This window comes from Aythya fuligula, chromosome 2, assembly GCF_009819795.1.
Source record: "Aythya fuligula isolate bAytFul2 chromosome 2, bAytFul2.pri, whole genome shotgun sequence".
Lineage (NCBI taxonomy): Eukaryota > Metazoa > Chordata > Aves > Anseriformes > Anatidae > Aythya > Aythya fuligula.
The window spans coordinates 157,038,707-157,062,593 of record NC_045560.1 but is presented as its reverse complement, the minus strand read 5'-3'; the positions used below and the strand labels follow the sequence as shown (position 1 = coordinate 157,062,593).

The 23,887-nt window shown below is 42.6% G+C and overlaps 1 protein-coding gene across 4 annotated transcripts in view; it reads left to right on the top strand.

Annotated features, from left to right (window-relative positions):
• Positions 1 to 23,887, top strand: part of TSNARE1 (t-SNARE domain containing 1) — a 450,045-nt gene that overhangs the window by 139,927 nt on the left and 286,231 nt on the right. For all 4 annotated transcript variants that reach the window (XM_032181907.1, XM_032181904.1, XM_032181905.1 and 1 more), the window contains 2 exons: positions 10,215 to 10,292; positions 17,282 to 17,351. In XM_032181907.1, coding sequence (XP_032037798.1) covers positions 10,215 to 10,292; positions 17,282 to 17,351 — 148 coding nt within the window. The remainder of the gene's footprint in view (positions 1 to 10,214; positions 10,293 to 17,281; positions 17,352 to 23,887) is intronic.

The window sequence follows — 23,887 nt, the reverse complement described above, 5'->3', positions numbered from 1 at the left end:
TTTTTGTGGAGATCTGCTCCACAGAGCACTCTTCTTTCCTGCAGGTAGATGCCAGCTGTGGCATTGCTCCATCGCTGTTTCCCACTGCATCCGCCCCGTCTTTCAGTACCTTCTGCTATCTCGCCATCCCAGCTCTCGCTCTATCCCTCTGGGACCTGTGCTTTATAAAACCTCTGCTATGATGCTAAAACACCTCCAGGGCAATGCAGGGCTCCTCAAGGGTGCTGATTCTAATCCCAACAGGTGCATTTTGTCTTCTGTACGTACGAGATGACCTGAATTTATTTGTCCTGGCCAACAAAGGAGGTGATGAAGAGGAAGGAGATGGGGAAGAAGCATTTTCAGCACTAGAGCTTCTTCAGCCTTATGCTGGAACAAACACAGTTGACCCCAAAGCAAGCCCTCCGGTACAGTGGCAGTAAGGATAAAACATCAGTTATACATATTATCTGCTGGGACCTGCCCTTCCCATTCATTTTTATTACTAACCTTTTATCCAATATTCAGGGGCCATTCTGGTACACGAGTTTAGATATCAGAATTTGGTTTATAGAATCTATAATTTACCAAACATGAAAAAATATATGGTTATTTAGATATTTTCAATTGGCAAGCACCTTGTTTTAATGTTTTTAAAGGTTTCTCTTTTATTCATATGGCTGATTTTTCTGATACTGCTCCCTTGCATTGCATAGATGTAATCAGAACAAATAAATAAATAAAAAATCAAACAGTCATCTCCATTTTGTCGTTAATAGCCTGGATCTTTTAAAGGGTATTTTGTAAGGCAATTAGTGCTGAGTGCATTAATAAGACCAAAAGTGAAACTGATTAAGAGCTGTACAACATTATTTTGTAATGTATATAGCCTGGAAATCCTCAAATAATAACATTTCAAAAATATTTGTATTCTTTGTCATTTTCATTGGCTGTCTTCACATTACATTTCCTATAGCTTGGGCAGTGAGTGTAAGATCAATCCTTTTCACTTTGTTTTTCAGTCAATCTTTTGCATTTTCACATACTGTTGGTGCTTGTGTCTGTGTTTGCATTAGCACAGTGCTGCAGACTATCCTGGGGATATAGCAGTGCAAACAAAAAATGGCTTTCACTGAGGTTTTATTTATATACTTACACCACATCATCATTAAAAAAAAAAAAAAAAAAATCTGCCAAATGACTTTAATTGCCTTTTTTTCAACAATTTGTGTATCCTTATAAAAATGCAGGCAGGCTCTGCCATTATGCATAGTTCTGCTGCTGCTTTGGCGCATGAAGAAGGGAACATGATTAGACTTTCCATCTTGGAAAGCAGGAAGCAATGGGATTTGGAAGGGAAATTTTGCAAATGAATTGATATTTTCCAGTACGTTGATTTATTTCAATCAAAAATGAATCATCTTTTTAACTCTCTCCTAATCCACCTCTACTGAAAAAAAAAATAAAAAAAATAAAAAATCAAAGTGCTTTGTTTTATTTAAAAGCTCCTTAGCTACATTTTGGTAACGCATCAGAATTATGCAAAACCTTTAATGTTTGCTTCCTCTTTGTTTAAAAATGGCAGAAAACTCTTAATTGTAAAACTGTCCAAGCAAAGCCAGAATTCCACACTCTGCCAGAATAAGCAGCTTCTTAATCCATTGCATAGTTCTAATCTGTACTTATTCTTCATAAAGTCTTACTTACAATTTTAAGTCTGTTTTGCAGTTAGCCATCACAGAAAATCAACAGTTCACTAATTCTTGTCTTTGGACACGAGCATCTCTGTAAACAGGGATATCTGTGGGGAAAGTTTCCATTGCTCTCCAAATTACTTTATTAATTTTATGGAGATTGGAGCAGGTGAAACAGGACCAAGAATCCCACCAAGTAATTTGCCAGGGGCTATCAAGCCAGCCTGACCTTCAGATCACTTTAACATCACTCTTAGCCATCATCTGCCATGAAGTGATAGCATTTTTTTTTTTCCAGTAATGGTTCTCATGAATCTTTTGACATTTCCTTCTACTGCTTTCCTTGTTTGAAGAATTAGAAGGCAGCAGGTTTTTTATTTATTTACTATTCATAAATTATAATAAACTGATAGGGTCATAATGTAATAAACTTGGTTGGGTGGTTGGGGCTTTTTTGTGGAGTTTTGTTGGTATTTGTGAGCTGGAGGCAGCCTCTATCCAGCATTTCTCCATCATCTCACCCCTTTTCCTTTATGTCTCTTCATTTATGGTGTATCCAAACTTCTCAGTAACACTTCATGCCAGAAGCTTTCCCTAATTGTGCTTCTGATGCTCTGCTGATGCACACCATCAGCATGAGTTCTCATCTCCATGGACAGACTCCCTGCAAGCTGGTACATTGGTATTGTCTGTCCTGGTCTGCTGGATGTGCAGGGCAAGCCGTAGGGCTGAGGAGACACTGGCACTGGCTGTGCACCTAATGCTAAAAAAAAAAAAAAAAAAAAAGAGAGAGAGAGAGAGAATGGAAGAATGGAAACTTCTTAATTAAAAACTATGCAACTATGCAAAGCAAATCTGATTGAACCATGATTGTGCTGGAAAAAGATAACCAATGTTTCCCCTTCTCTCTGAACAACTTCTGGGGGTACCCAAGATTGCATTTTGCTGAGAACCAGGTGCTGGTGTTGCAGGGGATGGAGCTGCGTGTCCCTGATGACAGGGCAGGGAGGATGGGAGTACCAAGGAGCACCCCAGGGTGCGATACTGCACCCAAGGAGAAAGGCTTAGGAAAAGGCTGCTCACTTGACTGGTTTAAAGTGGGAATGCACAGGGTGTGTGCAGCCCCTTCACTCAGCTGGGCAGTGCATGAGATAGACAATGTCTTCATTCTGTATTATTGTTTTGAAGTTGACTGTTACTACACATTATTGCTCACCCTTCATCTTCTCTTAATTTCTGCAAGGGATGCCCACCTCTCCCTTTTGATGCCTCCTGTGTCACCAGAGCCAAGCTGCTGTTTTGGTCCCATTGGCCTAGACCTCACCTACGTGAGAAACTTTGGCCTCCATAACCTCTTTCCTGAGCTTCTTGGTGTTCTTCCTAGGTGTAGGCTCTGTGTTTATTATTCCTTTCAAAGAAATGTGTTGCATTTATAATTGTAAGCATTTTTCTTTCCTAGGATCTTCCAAGAAAGAGCCACGCTGAGCTCCAGTTAAAATGTACTAGCTCTACCAGGAACCCTTGTAGTGGAGACACCGTGTGTTGCAGTTTCTTGTCTAGGGACGTGTTAACTAAAGCACAAACCTCAGAAGTTTAGAAAGGTTAATGTATGGAAACTCTTTGCTTAGTGAGCACACCAAAAAATAAAAAAATAAAAATACATGACTGGGCGGGATCCTCTCCAAGCCGAAGTGATTCTCCCTGCCTGCTTTACCTGCTTGGTCTCGTGCACTCATTGAATTTAGCCCCTGCATTCAACTTGGTTTGGAAATGATAAATCTTTGTTGCCCCAGTCTACTGGCTATAGATTGGTAGGTCATTCAAGGAAAAAATAATTTATTAAAGTAGTGTGGTTGTTTTTTGTCTCATTTGCTCTCTGTTTTTTCTTCTAGTTTATCTGGCGGGAGATAAGGTGGAAGTAAGGTACTTCATCAAAGCAGGGCTTTGAGGGCAGGGTGACTCCTTGGCTTTGTATTTTTTTCTTGGGAAGAATAGGAGGAGGCAGGTTCTTCACTACCTAAATGCATCTCCCTCTCAGATGGGTGGGATGAAATGGGTTCTCCCATCTGAGATGTCTTTGCCTTAATACCTTCTTCAGGTAAAGCTTAATTTCTAAGAAATGCAGGATAAAAAAATCTTTTATTTTTTCAGGGATATTAGGCCAACCCAGGAAGGCAAGTTCATAAAAATGACCAGGAGTTTATGAGCATCAATGCAAACTCAGACCCACACCTAATTGAGTAATTGAGTTCCTGAGTACAGTGACCCCACTATATGAGAATTGGTTTGGAAGAAGATTGATGCAAACACTGTTTTTAACCCACTTCTTAAATGTGTAATCTCCTCAGTGTTCCCCTTGGTGTTAGGGCCAAGCTAAGGACATCCAAATCTTTTGTACAAATCCATAGCATAGAGCTTCGGAGCATTTCCATGTGAAGCAGCATCACGTTTTCCAACGCTGCTGGAAAACATGCTGCCTGATGAGTGTGATTTTTGCTTACATTTCCCTTTATCACTTATTTCGCTCAAACTTCAACAGGAGGAAATAAAAACCTCCTAAGCTTGCATGCCAGGAGCAACTTCACAACATTAGACAAGATGCAGCTCCTTTCATTCCCTTCCTCTTCCCTTTCTATTTTAAACTCTTTTCCTTGAGGAAAGGAGCCTTGTCCCAACACTCTTTTGGCCAATCCTTTCTATGCTGGTATTTCTTAAAGCTTTTTGGCCAGTTTCTACACAAGAGCAGGGGTGATGAGGATAAATGAGGTCCCTGTGGTGTATGTAAAATGGAAATGGGTCTGAAGAGCAGAAGAGCATTCTTGCAACACGAGAGGCTGAGGACTGGCATGAACCATGGGAAACCAGACAGTCCATGGAGAGGAGGACCACGGGATGCTGTATGAGGGCTCTTTCTGGTCTCTGTAGGCATTTGTGTCTGTGCACCCAACACTTCTTGTGTCTCTTCTGTGGCTCTTTCTCTGTCCTCCCCACAAAAAGCTGCCGCTTTGTCTTTGCTCTTTTCTTCCTTCATCTTTTTTTCTGCTTTTTCATTTTTACTTCAATCATTGTGGAAAAATCAAAGATGTGAACTTAGCGTTTTGTTCTAGAGCACATCCTTCACTCTTGGAACAGCAGCCAGAAATGAACATTTTCTCTCCCCTGAGGTCAATCCTCTCTACAACTCCTTGAAAGGAAGATGTGGGGAGCTGGTGGTCGGCCTCTTCTCACAGGTGACTAGTTATAGGACTAGGGGGAATGGCCTCAAGTTGCATCAGGGGAGCTTCGGGTTGGAAATAAGGAGACATTTCTTCTCAGAAAGAGCAGTCAGGCATTGGGACGGGTTGCCCAGGGAGGTGGTGGAGTCACCGTCCCTGGGGGTGTTCAAGGAAAGGTTGGACGTGGTGCCTGGGGACATGGTTTATTGGGTGATATTGATGGAAGGGTGACAGCTGAGCTAGATGATCTCGAAGGTCTTTTCCAATCTTAATGAATCTATGATTCTATGATTTCCCAATGCCAAAGGCACGTGGCTCTTGTTACGGATCGTGGCCTTCAGGAAAGAGTTGCTCTCTTGGATAACTGAGGTCAGTCCTGTGAGACGTCTTTGAGAGGGGAATTGAAGCCTTCCAATGGGTCACTTGGTCCTGGGGAAGGAGCAGGGTTCTTGACAGGTGAGTTGTGTCTTAAGGTAAGCTGTGAAAAGCTTAAGCCATGGGGTTTGAGCACAGCTGAAGCCCCTTGTCCTTTATCCTTATCGGTAGAGGTGAGTTGAGGATGTAGGGTGGATTGTTTGACCTCATGGCATGCAGCTTGTGCCCTGCTGGCACTTTTCTCCTTGTAGGAGTTTCACAGCATAGAAAGGGAGTTTGGCTACCAGGTAATTTTCTGCTGAAAGGTTTTTCCCAGCAAAAGCTGGTGTTACAACTTGAGTTAAATCTTTCAGATGAGCGAAGATGCAGGAAATCTGTGACTGTGTTTTATGTTGCAGAGACACACATAGCTCACAGTGGTGCACTGGGGATATTTGCATTGAACCCAAGGTGCTGAGTTCTGCAGCCTCATTTAGTGCTGTAAGCAGAAAGATTGAATGCTTGTCTTATTTTTTCTCTTTTCCCTTTTTATCGGAGTTGCTTCAACTATTGTCTCTTCCTTTCTGCAACTCTTGACTTATTTTGGGTTTGCTACAAAATTCAGATCATGGAGGCAATTGACTTCACCTGGCTGCAGAAAAGCCATTAGGAGCTTCAAATTAGTGTGAAATAATTAATAGGCAAGGAAGATTAACGTGGGGAACATGGGCAGTTTTCATTAGCATTATGCACAAGGATGTTCCTGTATATACCTTTGCCACGCGTGTTGTCCTGCACCTCCAGCTGTCCCCTTCAGACATGAATTATATCCAGATCAGTAGAGGCAAAACCCAATAAGCCTGCTCAGGCTTTGCAGAGGAACCAAAAAACATTTCTGCTCGCCAGCTAAATCAGATACCTTCTCTGCAAGAACTGCTTTCAATGGTCTTTGAAACAAATTGCTGCTTGTCCAAGAGCCTGAGAGCCCCAAGGATGCCCACATGCAGCAGCAGCAGCATTTTCTTCCTCTAGAGCAGGACGGGGGAAGCAAACCAAGAGCCAGGAGCCCCCTGCTTATATTCTGGTCCGAGCACCAACCTGATCACCTACCTCCATCCCTCTGGTTCTCATACTTAGTATCTCCTGGAGGTGATGATTTAGGTACTGGTTGAGGATTGTAATTGCATTGGAATGTGGAAAGCAAAGCATTCTGGTCTCTAGAGTAAGAGTTGCAAAAATGTCTGAGGCTTGCAAGGGTATTTGAGGTGTATGTCTCCTTTGTTTCTTATTTTTTCCTTTTTTTGTTTTGTATTGTTTTGTTTTGTTCAGCCCAAAGTGCAGGAGGTATCACAGGGGTCAGGCTGCAAGCTGCACAGAGCAGGTAATCCCAATGGAACTGCACATCCAATGGCAAATTTGGTTCAGTCTTACTGCTTTTGCCCAGAGAAGCAATCTCTGTGATAAACTGTGCCCCAAACAGCTCCAGAGTTTGTCTTGGCAAAGGCTGGTCCAAAACAGAGCTGGGGAGCCAGCTAACACTAAAATACGATCTTTCTCCCCAACTCTCTCTTATTTGCTGGTGTATATGTTCTCTCAATGTTTATTTTGGACTAGTTTCCTACAAAATAGTAGGAATATTTCAGAAATGCCATCGTTGGCTGCTGCTTCTTTAGCAGCTGAAATAAATGCATCAGTTTGTCACTATTTGCTAGGTGGGGAGGAGGTGGAGTTGGAAATTGTTTTGTCCTGTCCCTCGCCAAGGGGATTCTGCTGGAAAAGCAAATGAGGAAAACACTGGGAAGTTATAAAAGTGGTTTTGGCAATTAAGGAAACAGAGGAGAAGCAATTTGGATGCGGGATTCTGTAACATTTCCACTGCAAACTCCTCATGGCTTTCAGGACCCATGGTGTAATTAAAAGTCACCTTTTCCCAATTGTGGTGCCGACCTCTATTAGCGTCAGGGCATGGCAAGTATTTACTGCATATCAGCAACCTCGTGCTCCTTCTCAGGGAATTGTAATATTTTAGCAGTCCCTTTATGCAGTCGAAGACATTTAATTTTTTATTAGACACAAATGTGCCTCACATTCACTTTCTTTCACAGCCTTGATATGTCTTCACTTAGCTTGGCAGTACAGATGCATTTTTGCTTTGCTTTCTGCTGCTGTTTTTAAATTGTTTTGCTTGTCTGCTTGGACTGCTGAATCCTCCATGAATAGTTACAACATTTCTGCTCGACGTGTGGAAGCTCGAAATTGCAGCAGCAGTGTAAAACAACATCCCTGCTACTATTTTCTTATCTTTCCTGAAAAAAAAAAAAAAAAAAAAAAAAAAGAAAAAGAAAAAAAAAAAGAAAAACAGAGCTGGCACCATATTCCAACATGAAATAAAAGTCCAGGTGCAGGGAAATACAGAAGATCTGGTAAGCCAGATTCTGTGCAGTTTTGTTAGACAAGCAATTCTCTGAGCATTATATTTTCAAAGTGTTTGGAAATTCTGGCCAAAGGTTGCATCCATTATTTTATTTTATTTATTTATTTTTAATTTAGTTCATGTTTGTTTGTCATTTGGAGGTGAGGTGTGTCTCTCTGCTGGATATTTATGGATTGAGTCTTTAAGCCTTGGAAGGGGGAGTTCTTCACCTCTTGGTCCTCATGCATCCAGCCAAAATAAATATCATCCTGCTGAGGCTTGAAAAGTTAAATATTTCCACGTCCTTAGAGTATGATCCTCATGCATTGCCCTGTCCTATTTTGCCTCTCTTCCATTAGGGAAATGTGGTAGAGGATGAGCAAATTGGTTTCTCCATGGCCATGCAGGGGAGATGGGGTGAATCCTGCTCTGCCAGATCAGTCCCTGAATTTCTGGGCAGTTGGGGTGGGCTAATTTTGGAGGGTGGTTAATGTAATTCTGTGCCTTGCTGGGTGCTTGAAACTGGGGATTTGGAAGAATTTACAACCCTGACTTGGTTGCATGGTGGCTTATCTGGAGCTCCAATCAGCAACATGGAAAAAAAGCACATAAACTATTTTTTCTCCCCCCAAAAAGAACCCATCCAAAGAACCTCTATCACAAAACGCATGGATCACTACACAGAACTGGAAATGCTGCCCTGAAACCTTGTCCTGGCCACCACGTGCCCATCCTCCCCTATTACTAACCCAGAAATTTAAATTTTGTTGAAAAATTCAAGAAAAGCCTCCTGAAACCAGGGTCAGCGCAGCCTGTAAAGATCTAAAACCTTTTCCTGTGCTGCTCTTTTCCCAGTAATTTAATGAAAGCTGGATCTTGTTAGTAACAAGTGAAATTCCTGGGGGACAGACAAGCCCAAGCTAATTTCTTGTTCTGTATCCTGATACGTGAAGCAGTGGAGAGGAGTGTCTGGGACAGCTGATTTAGGAGGAAGTGTGGAAGGAGAAGAGTGGGAAAATCTCTGTCAACGAGGCCCTGTGCACTTTGATTAAACACCATTTAATGCCCTGGATTTGTGTCAACCTGATAGACCGAGCCAGGACTTTATTTATGGCTGGGACAAGGCCGAATCGTCTCGTACAAGGATTGCTGTGGGTGAGGTGGGTGAGAAGCAGTGGAAAACCCCCTGGATGCCCAGATTGAACATGAGGCTTGTCCTGAAGTCTTGGGGGATGTCCTCAGGGTCACCCTAAGCAGGACATTGGGAGGGCTTTTCGTTCAGATTGAGATTTGTGGGGTTTTGCCTTGCCCCATCCTTGACTTTCTGCTCTTCCAAATGCAGGCTGGGAGTGCAGTGCTTTAATAGCATAGAGGAATTTGGGTAGGGGATGCAGAATATGTTGTGATTACAGGCTTCTGACTTGAAAACATGAATAACAGCTCCTGTCTGAGTGTCTGTACTGCTGCAGCTCCGTGCTGTAACTATTTCAATGTCAGGGGGACAAGCCCTACGGTGCACTGGCCTTGGCCAAGGTTGCAGGTAGAGCAGTTTCTAGGAAACCTGCAAAAGCTGACCCAGGTGGGAGGCAGAATGGGGCAAAACCTGGGAAAATCTGCAGAGCTGCTGCTGTAATGCTGGTGCTAAAGGGGAAATGAGTCTGTCTCTGGGGACTGTTGCCAACCAAAACTCCAGCCCTTGTTTAAGGTTTATTTAAGCAACGTGTGCTTTCTCTGTGCTATAGCCCAGTCCAACTTCACATCTCTCCTTCTCTGGGGATGAAGCTGCAGTTTCTCATTCATTTGCAGCTCTGGCATGCCCACTTGGTAAATGAGCAGAGATCATTTCTATTCCAGTTGCCGATAATTCCTGCAGAGGCTGCCTTGATCCGTGTAAACCTTATCTGCTGTATCTCAGTGTCACCTTTGCTGCCTGATGGAAATGGGGATGTAGTGGGTATCTGCCTGTGATCAGTGATCACACGCTGTGTAAGGCTACATCCGACCCCCTAGCTGGCCTAAATTTGCAGTGAGGATGAGCCCACAGCAATGAATTAATGGTTAATAAGTGTTTTAACGAAAGAGAGCATGCAGGAGTTTCGATTCAGTGCTTTGTTACATCTTTCAGCTAAGTAGGGAACACTTCAGGCTGCTGTGGGTTTGCACAGCACTGCTGGGACAGGAAAGGGACCTTCACCAATTCTCTTCTTCCTGAAGCAACACCGCAGTGAGCAAATATTATTTTGCTTTCCAGGAGAAAATCCATATTCTTTGTGTCCCGTGGGTGCTCCAGCCCCGTGTTACTGGTGTTTCCCTGTGTCTGGTGAGACTAAGCAGGCTTTTTGCAGGTGTTGGTGTTGCCCATTCTCTGCGTGGAGTGTGACAGCACATCGTCGTTGCTGTAACCTGTGTGTGTATAAAATATAGCATTTTGGTGACAGCTCTATCGTAAAGGTTCTCGGCTGGGTGTCCCCTTTTGGAGGCTCTGCTGGGAGGGGAACCCCCCTTCAAAGTGATGGTAGTCCCCACTATTAACAGGTCTCTCCCTTTTTGTCTTTGCAGCCACCCAGATTGATCCCAGCGAACTGCAGGAACTATTTCAGGAGACTTCAGCCAACGTCTTCCGAATTAACTCCAATGGTGCGTATAATGAAAGGTTTCCTAGTCGATTGTGTGCTGTCCTGCTGATGACTCCTGTGCGTGTACACGGCGTATGACAGCTCCTGTTGTCAGGGAGCAAATATTAATGCAGTTTTCTTGCTGCTGCATCTCACGAGCACCAGCACATGTCCAATACACAGTTCTTTATAAGATGTAAAAATATTCCACCATATGTTGCATTAAGCAGGCACAGATATATTCCAATTCTTACTGAGACCACATCCTTTTCTATTTTTAATTGTGTCATCTGTTACAATGGGGAGTTAGAGCGCAGAAAGGTGGAACAAGCCAGACTCATTTTCTAATGTGTTGCAGCACTACTGTGTTCAGAGCCTGTCACACGAGCCTGCAAAGCATCCATCTCCCTTATAAAAACACCAGCACCAAAACTCTTCTGTTATTCTTCACTCTGTAGATGGAGCAGCAATGCTATTCCTGCTCGTGTCTCCCCGGACACTGGAGGTGCAGAATGCTTCCCTCCTTTGGAGGTGTGCTCTGGCTCATCAGCACCTTGTTGGGGTGGGATCTAAAGCCGTATTTCACAGGTAGATATAAAGGAACATTGCAGAATAGCTGTTAATGCCATAATATCGCAGTTCTAAAATACACCACTGCTAGACAAGGATTTAAATTCATGATGTTGTGAATTACCTGGCCAGCTTCTCTCTTTGGTCTGATCTGTGCCTAAGGGGATCTGGTGGGACATTGCACTGGACTAGGTGTAAAGGATCTCAGGACCTCCTGCTTGTTGTAATTCTCCCCATGTGTCCTGGGGAAAGGTCCCTGTCTTTCTAACAAGGAATCCTTGCTCGAAGAAGGATGGGAAGCAGATCTGAAATGCAGTCATCTTTTGTCTATCAGGATTCTTGCATGCTGCAGAGCAGTCATGCCTCCATCTGCCAGGCAAATTCAAGTGCAGAGATTTCTATGACTACAAGGAATGGATAAGTTTGAGTTTGCTTGTGACAATCGTCTTCACCTCAGGTCAGAGCTTAAGGACCTCCTGCAACGTAGATGTTACTGCTCTCCAGTATCCCAGAGGGTGAAGTTGAAGGCCTGAAACCAGGTGGCTCTATGAAGGCATTCAGGTGCCCAGTTGGCTGTAAAATCGGAAGAAAAATAATTCTTCACACCTTCTCTTATGTCTTTGGATGGAATAATCCGGTGCAAGAGGACAGGATAGGTGCTGGCTTGCATATTGAATATACGACATTCAATATGATGGAAACATTTCTGGCCATCTGGTTCCAATGGGAGCCCAGAGAGGCTGTGGGATCTCTCTTTTGAGATATTCAGAGCTGGAAAAAGACCTTGCTTTCAAGTGAACCTTCTCTGAGCAAAACGTTAGACTAGAGACCTCCAGAGATCCCCTTCAACCTTCATGAGTCTATGATTCTTCAGTGGTTTGTCAAAGTCTCACATATAAGATGATTCTGAATGGGACAAAAGCAAAATGGGAAATGGACACTTCATGTTCCCTTTTTTCTTTTTTTTTTTTTTTTTTAGTGGTTGTTATTTTTAAGAAGAGTAACTGATTGATACACTGAACAAGCAGTAGATTAAAACACGTTATTTATAGCCTTCTGGAAAACTGCTTGGGTACAAGTTTGGCAACATAATTCAAAGAGCACAAGTTGAGAAATTCAGCCATTGCAAGTCACCTTAGAGTTGCACTTACATGTACCCTCTGTAATGCTGGAGAGCAGTGATGGGACTTGGGATGAAGTAGAATGATGTCCTGCAGAAGTGGCCTCCCCAAGGCTGAGCAGAGGGGAAGCATCACCTCCCTCGACCTTTTAGTGCAGCCCAGGATGCCATTGGACTTCTTTGCCAGAAGGCCACATTGCTGCTTGATGTTCTACTCGGTGTCTACCAGGTCTCATAGGTCTTTTTACCCGAGCTTTTCCTTGGGAAACCTCGAGTTTTGTGACCTGGACTTAAGGCTGCTATGGCAGCTTGAACCTCCCAACCATGCTTACTGGTACTTGGTTTACGGATGGGGTATGACTGTGTTATTACATACGGAAACACCTCAGTTAGCACCAGTCTTTCTTCTTCCAGCGCTACGTGCTACCTGGACACAATGGCAATGTTGAATTGCAGCAGTACTTCGGCTGCTGGCTATTTCAGGGCTCAGCATGAAGTTTTGCAACCTGCTTGAGGCTACGAGTGCTATTAATACTCCAGCTAACCACGTTAGGCATGTCCGTGCTGTAATTCCTCCCCTAGTGGGGTTTGTGCTGAGAAGCCTTTAAGATGAGTGGTGCATCCTTTCTTGAAATGCCACAATCCAATTTATATTTGTATTCTTTTTTATAATTGCATTTGTCCCCTCAATTCTGTTTTTAGCACTTTCTGGTGGTCTTTGCTTCTCCTTTTAAGACGGTACAGAGTGCACGAAGATGTGCTTTCTGTTAGAGGTGCCTGCACCGAGTGCTCTCCGAAGCAGGTAATGACAGCACCTATACTTAAAACTATTCTGCAAAATTGGAGAGGGTACAGAGAAGAGCTAAGACAACTGTTTGAAGTCTGCAAATCAGACTTTAAAATGTATGCAATCCGAACTTCTGTTTGAGACGTTTGAGAGGACTCGATCGTGGTCTGTAAGTACCTCTGTGGGAAGAAGGACTTCAAATAGATTGCGTAGGGCTCATTAATCTAACATCCTCACACATAATGAGATCAGGAGATAGGAGTCAAAGCTAGACAAATTCAATCTTTCTGTATGAGGATAACTAGCCATTAGAACTGCTTATTGAAGGGACGTGATGGATTTGATGCGACTTCAAACCTTTAAATCAAGATTCAGACGCGTTTTTGTAAGAGATACTGGAGTCCAGCTACAATCTACAGCCTCAGTGTAGGAGTGATGGGGCAAAATTTTATGGTAGGAAATCAGACTGGATAATCAGAATTGCTCTATCTGGCCTTTAAAATCTATGAATCTATGAATTTATAATGTTTTTTAAAGTGCTTTTAGGTTGAGAAAATGCCCATAAGATACTATGCCTTTGTTGCTCTGTTCACTACCCAGATTATTTGAGTCTGCTGAAGTCAGTTTGCTTCAATTTGTATATGGCTTCTTCATAAGCTGGCTGTGCTGCTCAAATTTTTGCAAAGCTAATCCACCCTAGACGGAGAACTTTGTAGGTTTATAAAATGGGAAAGGATGCCCAAGATCCCTCCTGCCTTGCACAGCTGTACCATATGGTCTCTTCAGCCAATCCAGCAAACTCTGTGTCCGAGCTTGTAGCAAAAGTCAGAGCTGTGTGTGCACCACCATGCAAGGGGCTGATCAAGGAGCAGGTGGCTGCATTGCAGATGCTCACCAGATGATGCTTGGTGCTCCTGTTGCTCCGGGCATAGTGTGTTGAATGTCCTTCTGGGTTGCATAAATCCAGTTACAGCTCCCTTTTTCCTTCTTTTCCTGCCTTACCCCAGCCTCCTAGGGGCTTCCCAAGTCCTCCAATGCATTTGGAGACCAAAACAGGCACCAGAAATGCTCCTCTCCCCTTTGAGATGCTAAAGGTGCCATGAGGTCCCCATGCTATGCCTCTGTTGTTTCAATTTCCAAAATGCAAGGTTGTGGGCAGCTGCATTTTTTCTATCTTTGAAGAATGAGTATTCTTAATGAAACAAGAAATCAACTCTATACTGGGATTTTAAAGCACCGCTGATTTTTGTTTGGTGTCACTACAAAAATAGTAAATGCTGCATGTCTTGTTCCTCCTTGCTCTCCTAACTTTTTGCAGAAGCCTAAGTCTTTGGGGTGATTTAAATTCATATTGGGCAGTTGAGGACTTGGCTCCTGACCAAGGGGAATCTCTGCGGCTCTGAGCTAATCTTGGCAGATCTCACATATAAATGCCTCCCGCTCCCCTTTTCTGCTGTGGATATGGAAATCTTCCTTTTGTGTTGAATAAAAGCCATAGCCAGGATCGTTGGTTCTGTTTATGTGCCACTGGATCATTCTTCTGCCAGTTCATGAGCTTAGGGACTTTTTTTAACCCATCTCTTAAAAAAGTGTCAAGGGGTAGAGGGAACTTTTACCTATTCTTTGCATCTTCTTTCTGTCTCTAGCTCTTTGGGGACTGTCTCTATTGAGCATAGGGAAGTTTGTCTGATAAGGCTTTGGCTTCTCTGAGTTTTACGTTTCCTTCTTTAGTTGATTTTTCCAGTTGGGTGGGAAAAAAAAACACACACGCATACGCAAAAAGCAGCTCAGGTACTAGGTGAGTTTGTCTGGTTGATGGCTTTTTTTCCTACTCATTTTTATGAAGGTTTTGCATTTCTGTCAGAGCATGGCTTTTAGCTGCCTCTCACTAAATGCCTTATAAATAAGTAAAATAAATAACACTCATAAACGGAGCTAGGTTGGCGCATCGTGTCTAAAGGGCTGATCGCTGGAGGATATACTGCAGGAATCAGACCTGTTCTGGCCAGATGGAGAACCTGAGTGCTCTAATGGGTCTCTTCCCTCTCTAATTCCTGTTACTTGCTCATTAATGACTCCCCGTGACAGGTTGGTGCCAGGCGCAGTCCCATTACCTTGATCTGAGAGGCTGAGCAAAGGATTTTTCAGCATCCCCCAGGTGTAATAAAGTCTCCGTTGCCATCTAGGGATGGTTTCTCATCCCCCATTGATTTTAAGGATTGCGATGGCGTAGACAAGTGGTGCCAAACTTTCAGTTTATGTAAATCAGTGCAGATCCAACAGCAGTGATCTCTGTGGATGCCTCATCTTGGAAGACTAGCATATGCCTTTTTTAATGTTAAGTGTACAAGGATTTTTAAGTAAGATGTCTGTTCTAGCACCGGCTTCACAGCATCACTCCATCATAACTTGACATTTTGCTTCTTTGATAGCTCAGATGGTCAGAACTGGTAAACTGGGGGGACTTTCTGTATCCACAACAAGAGCCATGCAGATTTCAGTAGAGCTCTTCTTATCCAAAGCAAGGTAGGACTGTCCCAAAATACAAAAAGAGCTCAGTCCCCTGAGATCCAGCTCAAGTTTGCGTCTCAGTTGTGCTATTTCCCAGGTAAAAGCCATATCAAATGCCAACATCTTGTGTGTTCCACAGCACATATCTTGTCCTATAGGGATAACTTACCTTTATGTATATGTGTTAATATGTTACACTGGAGTTAAAATATTAGATCAAATTTTAGGATGGGAACTTAAACCTGAGTCATTTTCTCACCTCACCAATGAGTGCTTTGCTCCTCTCTTGCAATCCTGCCTCAGATTCTTCTGCATGCAAGTTTTGAACAGTTTAGTGCAAAAAGAAAACTGCTTCCTCCTCCATTATTCTCCGAAGCAGGCAGCAGCAGAGGTCCATACTGCTCTTGCAAAGAAGCACCCGCCTATCAGATCTGTCTTCCCTCAAGCCTGTGTTCATTTCTAGGAAGAGCTGGCAGAGAGTCCTTCACTTTGGATTGCCTTGGTTTTGCAGCTCAGGTTAGAAAGGTGCTTGGATGCTGTAGCTGCTCTTCTCCCTCCTTGAGCTGCACACATGACGTTAACGTGTTCCTAGAAATTCAACGTACAAAGTGCTTCTGCTACCTTAACTCACTCTCTGTTCTCCAAGGACATTCGAGCAAGCATCGTGCTCTGCAGCGCCATGAAGGGCTGCTGGGCCTTGAAGTATTTTTAGTTTTGTCTTAGAAATGGACAATTTCCATGGGAGATTGAGTTGTTAGGATTGAGGAGCAGAATGAGAGAGCATTATCATATCTATGAGATCTTTGCAGGATCAATGCTGTTAAACTAGAGAAGCAAATGGCTATTAGTGAAAACTCTCAATTTATTGCTTAAAACATTGTGCATCCAGCAAAGGATAATAATTATGAGCTCAAGTGTAGACAGTTCCTTAAGGCTTTATCTTACTGAGCTGCCAAGCTCTGTACTGAGATCTGCTGTTGAGATCTAGCAGCGTAATAAGCAAGGTGAAAATATGTGGTGATATTCAAGCTTGTTTGAATACCATGTCCAAACACATGAAGTTGTTTTTGTCTCTTTCTGTGGCTTTTTTGTGTCCACCCACAGAAGCCCAGAAGAAAAGAGGGGATTCAGTTTTGTCTGTCAATGGAAAAAAATAGTTGAGTGATTTGTTCAAAGCTGTAGACCGAGACCAAGACTGTAATCATTAAAACAGGATATCTTAAATTTCAACAGGAATAGCTGAGATACGTTTCTAATATATATATTTTTTCCTTCTTTAAATATTGAAGTGTGGCTGATAACTGGTCATAAGTTTTTTTTACAGCTGGAAGCCTCCTGAGAAAACCCCACGTGTAAACAGAAAGAATCTCATTCATTTAGCATCTTTCATTAATGAAGGTCTTGAAGTGTTTTGCATACTTGACATGCTAAGTCCAAATATAATGATCTTCTGTTAATCTGAGAATGAAGATGTGGCAGTGAATACACACAAACCTATATATATTTCTTAAATATGAAGTTATTTTGTATTGCGAAACAAACCATGTTTCCAACTTGGGATCACTTAGGGTAGAACATTCTTCTCTCCTGATGGAAAAGCCCAAGAAGCTCTCCAGCTCGAGCACATGAGATAATCATAGTAAAACATCACACTTTATCTGAGCTAAAAGAAAAGATTTGGACTGTTGAAGTCTTGAACAATGAGTTAGAAGATACTAGAATGGCTGATAAAGTTCAGGCTCTTAGTGTCCATTTGGAGCAATTCACAGCTATGCTATCACGTCCCGTCATGCCACAGCATCTGTGGAATCTCCATTTCTGTATCCTAGGGACCCAATTTATCCATTTTGGGGTAGCGGGCATTGCCTGATGGCCCCTTTGTGTCACAAGGTACCTGTTTAAACACTACTTCATTATGTTGTTTTGAAAGGAAACAAATTAAAAGACAAACAAATGAAAATCCATTATTTTTTATTTGAAAAGGTGTGCTGCTTGTTTATCTTTCTTTCTCTGCTGTTGACAGTGACCTCTCTGGAAAGAAGCCTTCGATCCCTGGGGACCTCAAACGATACTCAAGAGCTGCAGGATGGACTGTGAGTCTCTTTTGAATTGCTACAGATCTCTCTTTGTCCCAGCCTTTTCATTTTTCTCGCCCTTTTTCCTGTCCTTTTTTATAGCTGGACACTTTTTTTGTCAGGCTTACTTCATTTTGCTCCTTTCTGTTGGTGATTAATGATGGTAAGACATGTATTGATCCTATAAAGCTCCGCTTGTGCTGGTTTCAGGTGGCGGAGAATGGTAGGTAGATAACAGAAGATGATGGCCTACAGTGAAAGACCCTTTTTTGTGGTTGTGTATGGGTCGTTTATTTTGTTGTTTTTTGATGTGAAGCCAGACTTGGATGCTTGTGTAGCTCTTTTCTTTCCTTCCTTCCTTCCTTCCTTCCTTCCTTCCTTCCTTCCTTCCTTCCTTCCTTCCTTCCTTCGAGCAAGAAGACATTTTATAGGCAGAAAAGTGTGCTGTGGTATTGAAACTTGCATCACAGCATCACATGGTACAGCACAGAGAAGATGAAACTTCAGTTTCACTTGCAATAGATACAGTTCATTAAACTCTCTTCTGGATATGTGTATACACAAACACGCACAGTTAGTTTTCATTGTATGCATGCTAATTAGAGAATTAAAATGGCTTTTCCAAATGTAGCACAATTTATTAAAGCTGCTTCCCTTCATGCAGCCTGCATACAAAAATCAAGTACTTAGGATGTGGTTCTAGTTTTGTATATATGACTGCATTTCCTAGTGAGGTTCAGCTGTGAACGGAAGGGAGAATTTGGTTTCTATTTCTTTATATTGGCATTATTCTCCTTAGAAGTGCCTGATGTGCTTGACTTGCCTTCTCGACGCAGTATAATCTCTCAGACTGGTTTGCAGTCTCTTCCCTCTCTCCATTCCACTGCTTTCATCTGTGCCTCAGATCTGCCCTAATTCACATATACACTGTTTTGCAAACTGGAGGATTAAAAATAGTAATAGTAATAATAGTCAGAAGATTTGGATCTAATTTTAGGAGATTGGAGAGGATGTAAGAGTAAAGAGTCAGCCTGTGGAGATCAATGTAATCAGGAAAGATGTTTACATGTACAAAATTATTTGTAGCATAAACTGCCCTTGTAACTAATGGAGATCTTTTACCAAGGATGGCTTTCGATCACCCAGAGCATCTATTGTGCTTATGCTCCTAAACTACTTCTTTTTTATTTAAGAATCAATTCCTTGGCTCCTCAGAGCGCTTCAAAAACATGGCTAGATAATTTTCTTCTTTCCTGAGCAGTTACATAAATAGATCCATAAGGCACTAATTGCAACGATTATTTTGGATCTTGGAATTATCATTAATTGTCCAGGTAGCTAAATGCAGCATATTTTTATTTTAACCATGCTTCCTTGTCCCTGTCATCAGCCCTAGAATTCCACCAGCTCTGTGCTTCCATTATCCTGATCTATAACCTTTCCCCAGGCTTTATAGAAGGTTTCTCTTGATTTCTCCTATTTTCCTTGTTGCGTCTCCAGACTGAACAGTTGCAGGGTGCCCAGCAGAGGAGGACCAGCAGCTGTCTTCCCCTCCATCATCCCATTGTTTTCTCCTGTCTTAAGACTGGCGTGTCCTTCACACTGACCCCATTTCATCGCCAGATGTGTGCGAGCAGCCTTGAATGCTCTGCGTGCATCTCTGCCCATCTCTCATGAGAGCTGCACCAGCAAAAAGCAGCGCGCCATGAATCATGAGAGCCGGCAGGGCTGCGTATATCTCTAAGATCAGGAACAAGCAGAGGGTCAGCTCTTCAGGTGAGACCTTTGGGGCAGCATTTTCCGCTTCCCCAGCTGCAAATCATGGCGTAAACTCTTGCTCCTTTGCCACTCGACCCCTTTCCTTCAAAGGCTGATGCATGCTTCTCCTTGAACATCCTCTAACTTGGAAGACGGATTGAGAGCAACGAGTGAACATTTGGTAGGTTTATAGCCTCGGCTATTAGAAAAATGATAGTGTTTGTGGATATCTAAATAATAAAATCACCACACCTTCTCTTTCATACTAACTAAGTGACTTATTTACCACTTTGCTAAAGGGAGGCTGTCAGGCAGGCGAGGGGGGTCAGAATATTTGAGATCAGGAGTTCATGGTGAGAAATGTTCCTGCCACGAAGGACGTTTAGTATCCATAGTCTGTGCACTGCAGTAGTGTTTGCTTATCTTGCTGCAGGATCCTGCTAAAAACAATACATGAAGCCAAGCTGCCTGACTTTTAAAAAGTCTTCCAGACTTTCCACCTGTTAGGCACAGGGCTCATAAGGGCATCAGAGGGACGCTGATTCAGATGAGGGAAGACTTCTCACTGTCAACCCGGGCTCTTCCCTTTGCTGAAATGCCTTCTCTCCCTTTGATAGCTGAGTCATTTGGGATAAGGACTGCACCTGTGGCAAGTGAATTTGGGACGAGTTCGTCCCAAACAGAGTGCCAGTTCTAGACAGTGAGGCAGAGGTGGCTGGTGATGTGTGAGCAGGGTATATGTGAGATCCAGCAGTCAGAAACCTTGGTCAGAGCTCATCCCAGAGCCAGCTCTAATACTTGTGTGTGACATGCTTGGAGCTGGAAGGAGAAAATGCAAGGAAAGTGAAATGTAAATGCCCTTAAGAAGCTCTAGATGGAGTCGGCTGAATGCAACTGACCCCGGATTAATTGGGAAAGGAGCAGGAGCAAAAGGAAGAAGGATGCATGGAGCTCGGGTGAGGAGCTAGGGTCATTAGGCAATGCTGACAGCTTTTTCCAGTGATACATGTCTGCAAACTACTTGTTAAGTACTGATCCCATGCAAGAAAAATGTATATATATATATATATATATTTTTTTTTTCCGTAACCATTGGTTTAATAATCCAAGCTCCCAAGCAATTTATCTCCCTCCTTGGTCCCAGGGTGTGGGATTCAGGAGATTCCCTGATGTTAGGCACTGACGGTAACTTAATTTGGGCAAAATAAAATGAAGTGCCCGGATAAATCACTGTCTCAAAGAGACAGTCCACAGGCTGCAGGGAGGATAAGGCTTCCCCATGTACCACTGGATATTCTTCCTAGGAAAAATATGAGTTAAGAAAAAATGTAAAAATATAAAGTTGGCTTTTATTATTATTATTACACACATATATATATTTAGAAGGAAAGTTTGCAAGCATCATTTGATGGATATCTTGAAGCTACAGGATTGAGCTGTTAGTGGCAGGACGGGTCTGTGAGTCCCTTTATTGCAGGCTGGTTGACCATGACATTATTGCATACTTTCCAAACCAGGCTTCCTGGATGGCTTACACACAAGTATATCCTCTCATTCAACACTTACCCTTAGCTTAACTTATTTCAGGGCAAGGTCAATATGATGCTGTATTGAATTACAGTCGTACCCACCTTTTATAAGTGATGGGCTGGAGCCAATGACTCCTCATGCTGCAGCATTTTTTGGTTCCTTTACCAGTCACCACCAGGAGAATTTGCCTGTTCAATGAAGAGATGTGAAGAGGATATTTTTGGTGCTTTTAGCACTGATGAGTTTTTTGAATGTGTCCATGCTACAAAATGTGTTGATTTCTCCTGATTTGAAGAAAAAAAAATAAAAATTGGCTTCCACCTCCTTTTCCTGATTGTTTTTTTTTTTCCTTTTTTTCTTCCTTTTTTTTTTTTTTCCAATTTGCAGATGATAGAAATATGCAGATATGTTTCTCTGCAGCTGAGGGAGGACTCAGCTTTACATCTGTACACTGCATGAAAATAAGCCTCCTATTCTTGTAGAAGTGAACTGGCAATAGTCAGTCCTCTCTGTTACAAATCCCTCCCAGTCCCCTGGAAAAATCAGACACCCTGACACTACAAGATTGCTATCAGAGAACCCATAAGGACACAGATCCTCCTGTATTTGAGACCTGATTAAGAAAATTCCTATGGCCACAGCCTGATTGTCACATCTAAGCAGTATTAGTGGATATATACCCATGAAGCAGTCACTGTCTGCAGAACACTGACAAAGTGCATGCTTTTTGATGTATAATACTTTAATGATTTTATTAGGGCTATGCAGCAGAACTGATTACGGTGCAGTACTGCAAAGGAGATTCAAAGTATTTGCTGAACGGGAAGCTCAGTTTGAGATCCGAGCTGCTCAGGGGTGAGACAAGGGCAATGGGCCTGAAAGGGGCAAAAAGTGCAGCTTTTGGATCACTGATTGTACTGTCTTTTGGCCAAATAGTAACCTCGGGAGGCACCTGTTTTTCCCAGGAATGCAAATTAAGCCAAAATTCATATATGGTTTGCCATATTCTTTGCTGGGAGTAGAGGAATTCCATCTTCCTGTCCATTCCCCGGTAAGTTTGCCACATCACTGGGAGAATTTGCAGGGGTAAATTAAAGCATTTAATCAGTTTATCTCATCATTACACGTTTGTGAAATCAAGTGATGCCTCTGGGGAACCACTGCCCCTATGATGTATGCAGGGTGCCTGTTTGGGTTGCTTTCAGGAAGAGAAGTGCCTCTGTGCCAGCCTGAAGCCTGTCTGAGCAACAAGAATTAATTAAAGAATGACAATGAGCACTTCAGTCCACTCCAGCTCACTCAGCAGTGTTTTGCTGGATTTATGAAAGTGTTTTGAAAGCACTTTGGCATTCGGGACGCGGTTGTTAAGTCTGTGGTGTATTGGATTCAGCTGTGGCTGTTGACATCTTCATGTCACCTTCATTACGGATAAGGCACCTGCAGGTAGGTGTCTACGTGGGCTTGGCCAAGGGCATCTGTCAAGCTTCAGGTCATCGCAGTAAGGTGGAGGACCCCTGAGGCTATTGAGATGCTCCAGGGTGTCTGAGACACGCGTGAGACTGGCAGGTTTAGCACAGGACTTGCTGTTCACTCACTTCTGAAATAACATCCGTGGGCCTGGTGGAACCCTAGGACATCTCAAGTGACACCAGGTGTCCCCCTGAACCAAATGGGAGAATCACCACTGCTAGTTCACCTTCTAGGTGATTGATTAAGAAAATTCAGATTCATCCCACCTAATTGATATTATAGGAAGAAGCGTGGTAACCCTGGCTTTTCTGGGGAGCTGTGGGGTCATTTGTACCTCAGGGGGACTGAAATGCCCTTCGGACATGCCAAGCTTTCTTTGTGTGTACTCCAGGGAGGCTGAATGGTTGTCCTCATCAGCAGGAGCCTCACCGTCCTCCAGGGGAGGCAGATGTATCCACACCCCTTGGGTTTTCTGAATTGTCTAAAAACACTAAAGGTTTGTTTCTCAGTTCATTTTATCATTTATGCTTATTGTTTCTTTCTTCTTTCTTACCCATACGTTTGATAAGTTGGAGGTATAGCTTAAAAATAATAAAAAAAAAAAAAAAAAAAAAAAAAAAGAAAATCCACCAAGCTTCTGTTAAGAAGGTTTTAATTCCTGTGGAATGCAGATTCACTTAGAGCAGAAAGATATCTTAAAGACATAATTTACTGAAAGAAGATTTTTTTTAAAGTAAATCAGACAGAAGCTTTTAAGTGTCATCATGTTTAATTAAGGGTAGGATTTAATAATATTTTATATGGTTTTGTTATTCTGCTTGTATAAGCTTAAAAAAAAAAAAGAGATTTCCATAAATATTTTGAAATGTCGTTTTGATTCTGTTAATATGTTAAACCCTTCAAAGTAATACCTTCCCTGTTCAACTCAAAGCAGTCGGATTAACTTTATCTATCCTCCATTTATCGCTGTTGGCATCAATTTCTGACATGAAAACCTTCTAGGTTTGGCAGTAAAAATGGGTTGCCAGATTGCAAAATTTGCATTTAACTGTATAATACACTTGCTGTATTAATAGTTGTATTTATGTGACAGATCTCACCCTTAAGAATCCCAAAGCTCCAGATATGACATCTCTGTGATAAACTGCAAAAGCTGGTGACAAACTGCAGAACTCTCCAATGATGATAAATTCATCTCCTTTTGACCACCTTCTCTGCTTAGAGAGGTCCTTCGCATGCCTGAGCAGCTTCTAATGGTCACTACAAATCAATCTGTCAGAGAAAAGTTTTCCTTTTCAGTGTTTTCCTCTCCAATTGTCCTTGCCAGAGGTCTGAGATGGGCAGAAATCCTAGCCAAAGCAGTATCTTCCCGTGTCAAGATATCAGCCTTTGGAAATAAGCTGTGAATTTTAGGCCATGAGGTGATGGAGCAATGTTTAGTTATTTGTGGCAAGTAGTGAGTGCTCCAGGAGGTATAAGCAAGAGAACAGAGATCAAAGGCATGTAGAGAATAACCAAACGTCTGCTCTTGAAGGTCTTCTACTGCTGTTACTTGTCATGTTGACTTTTTGTCTCACGTCTTGGCTTGTGATTTTTGATCTCTCCTTGTTGTCATGGTCAGTCATGGAGATGAGACCATGGGGGCCTGGTCACTGTTGGTGCCTCCACAGGTAAAACTGGCTGAATGACAGGACCCAGAGGATGCTGGTCAGTGGTGGGAAGTCTAGTTGGTGGCTTGTAATGAGCAGAGTACCCCAGTGGTCAATTCTGGGCATTTAACATCTTCATTAACCATC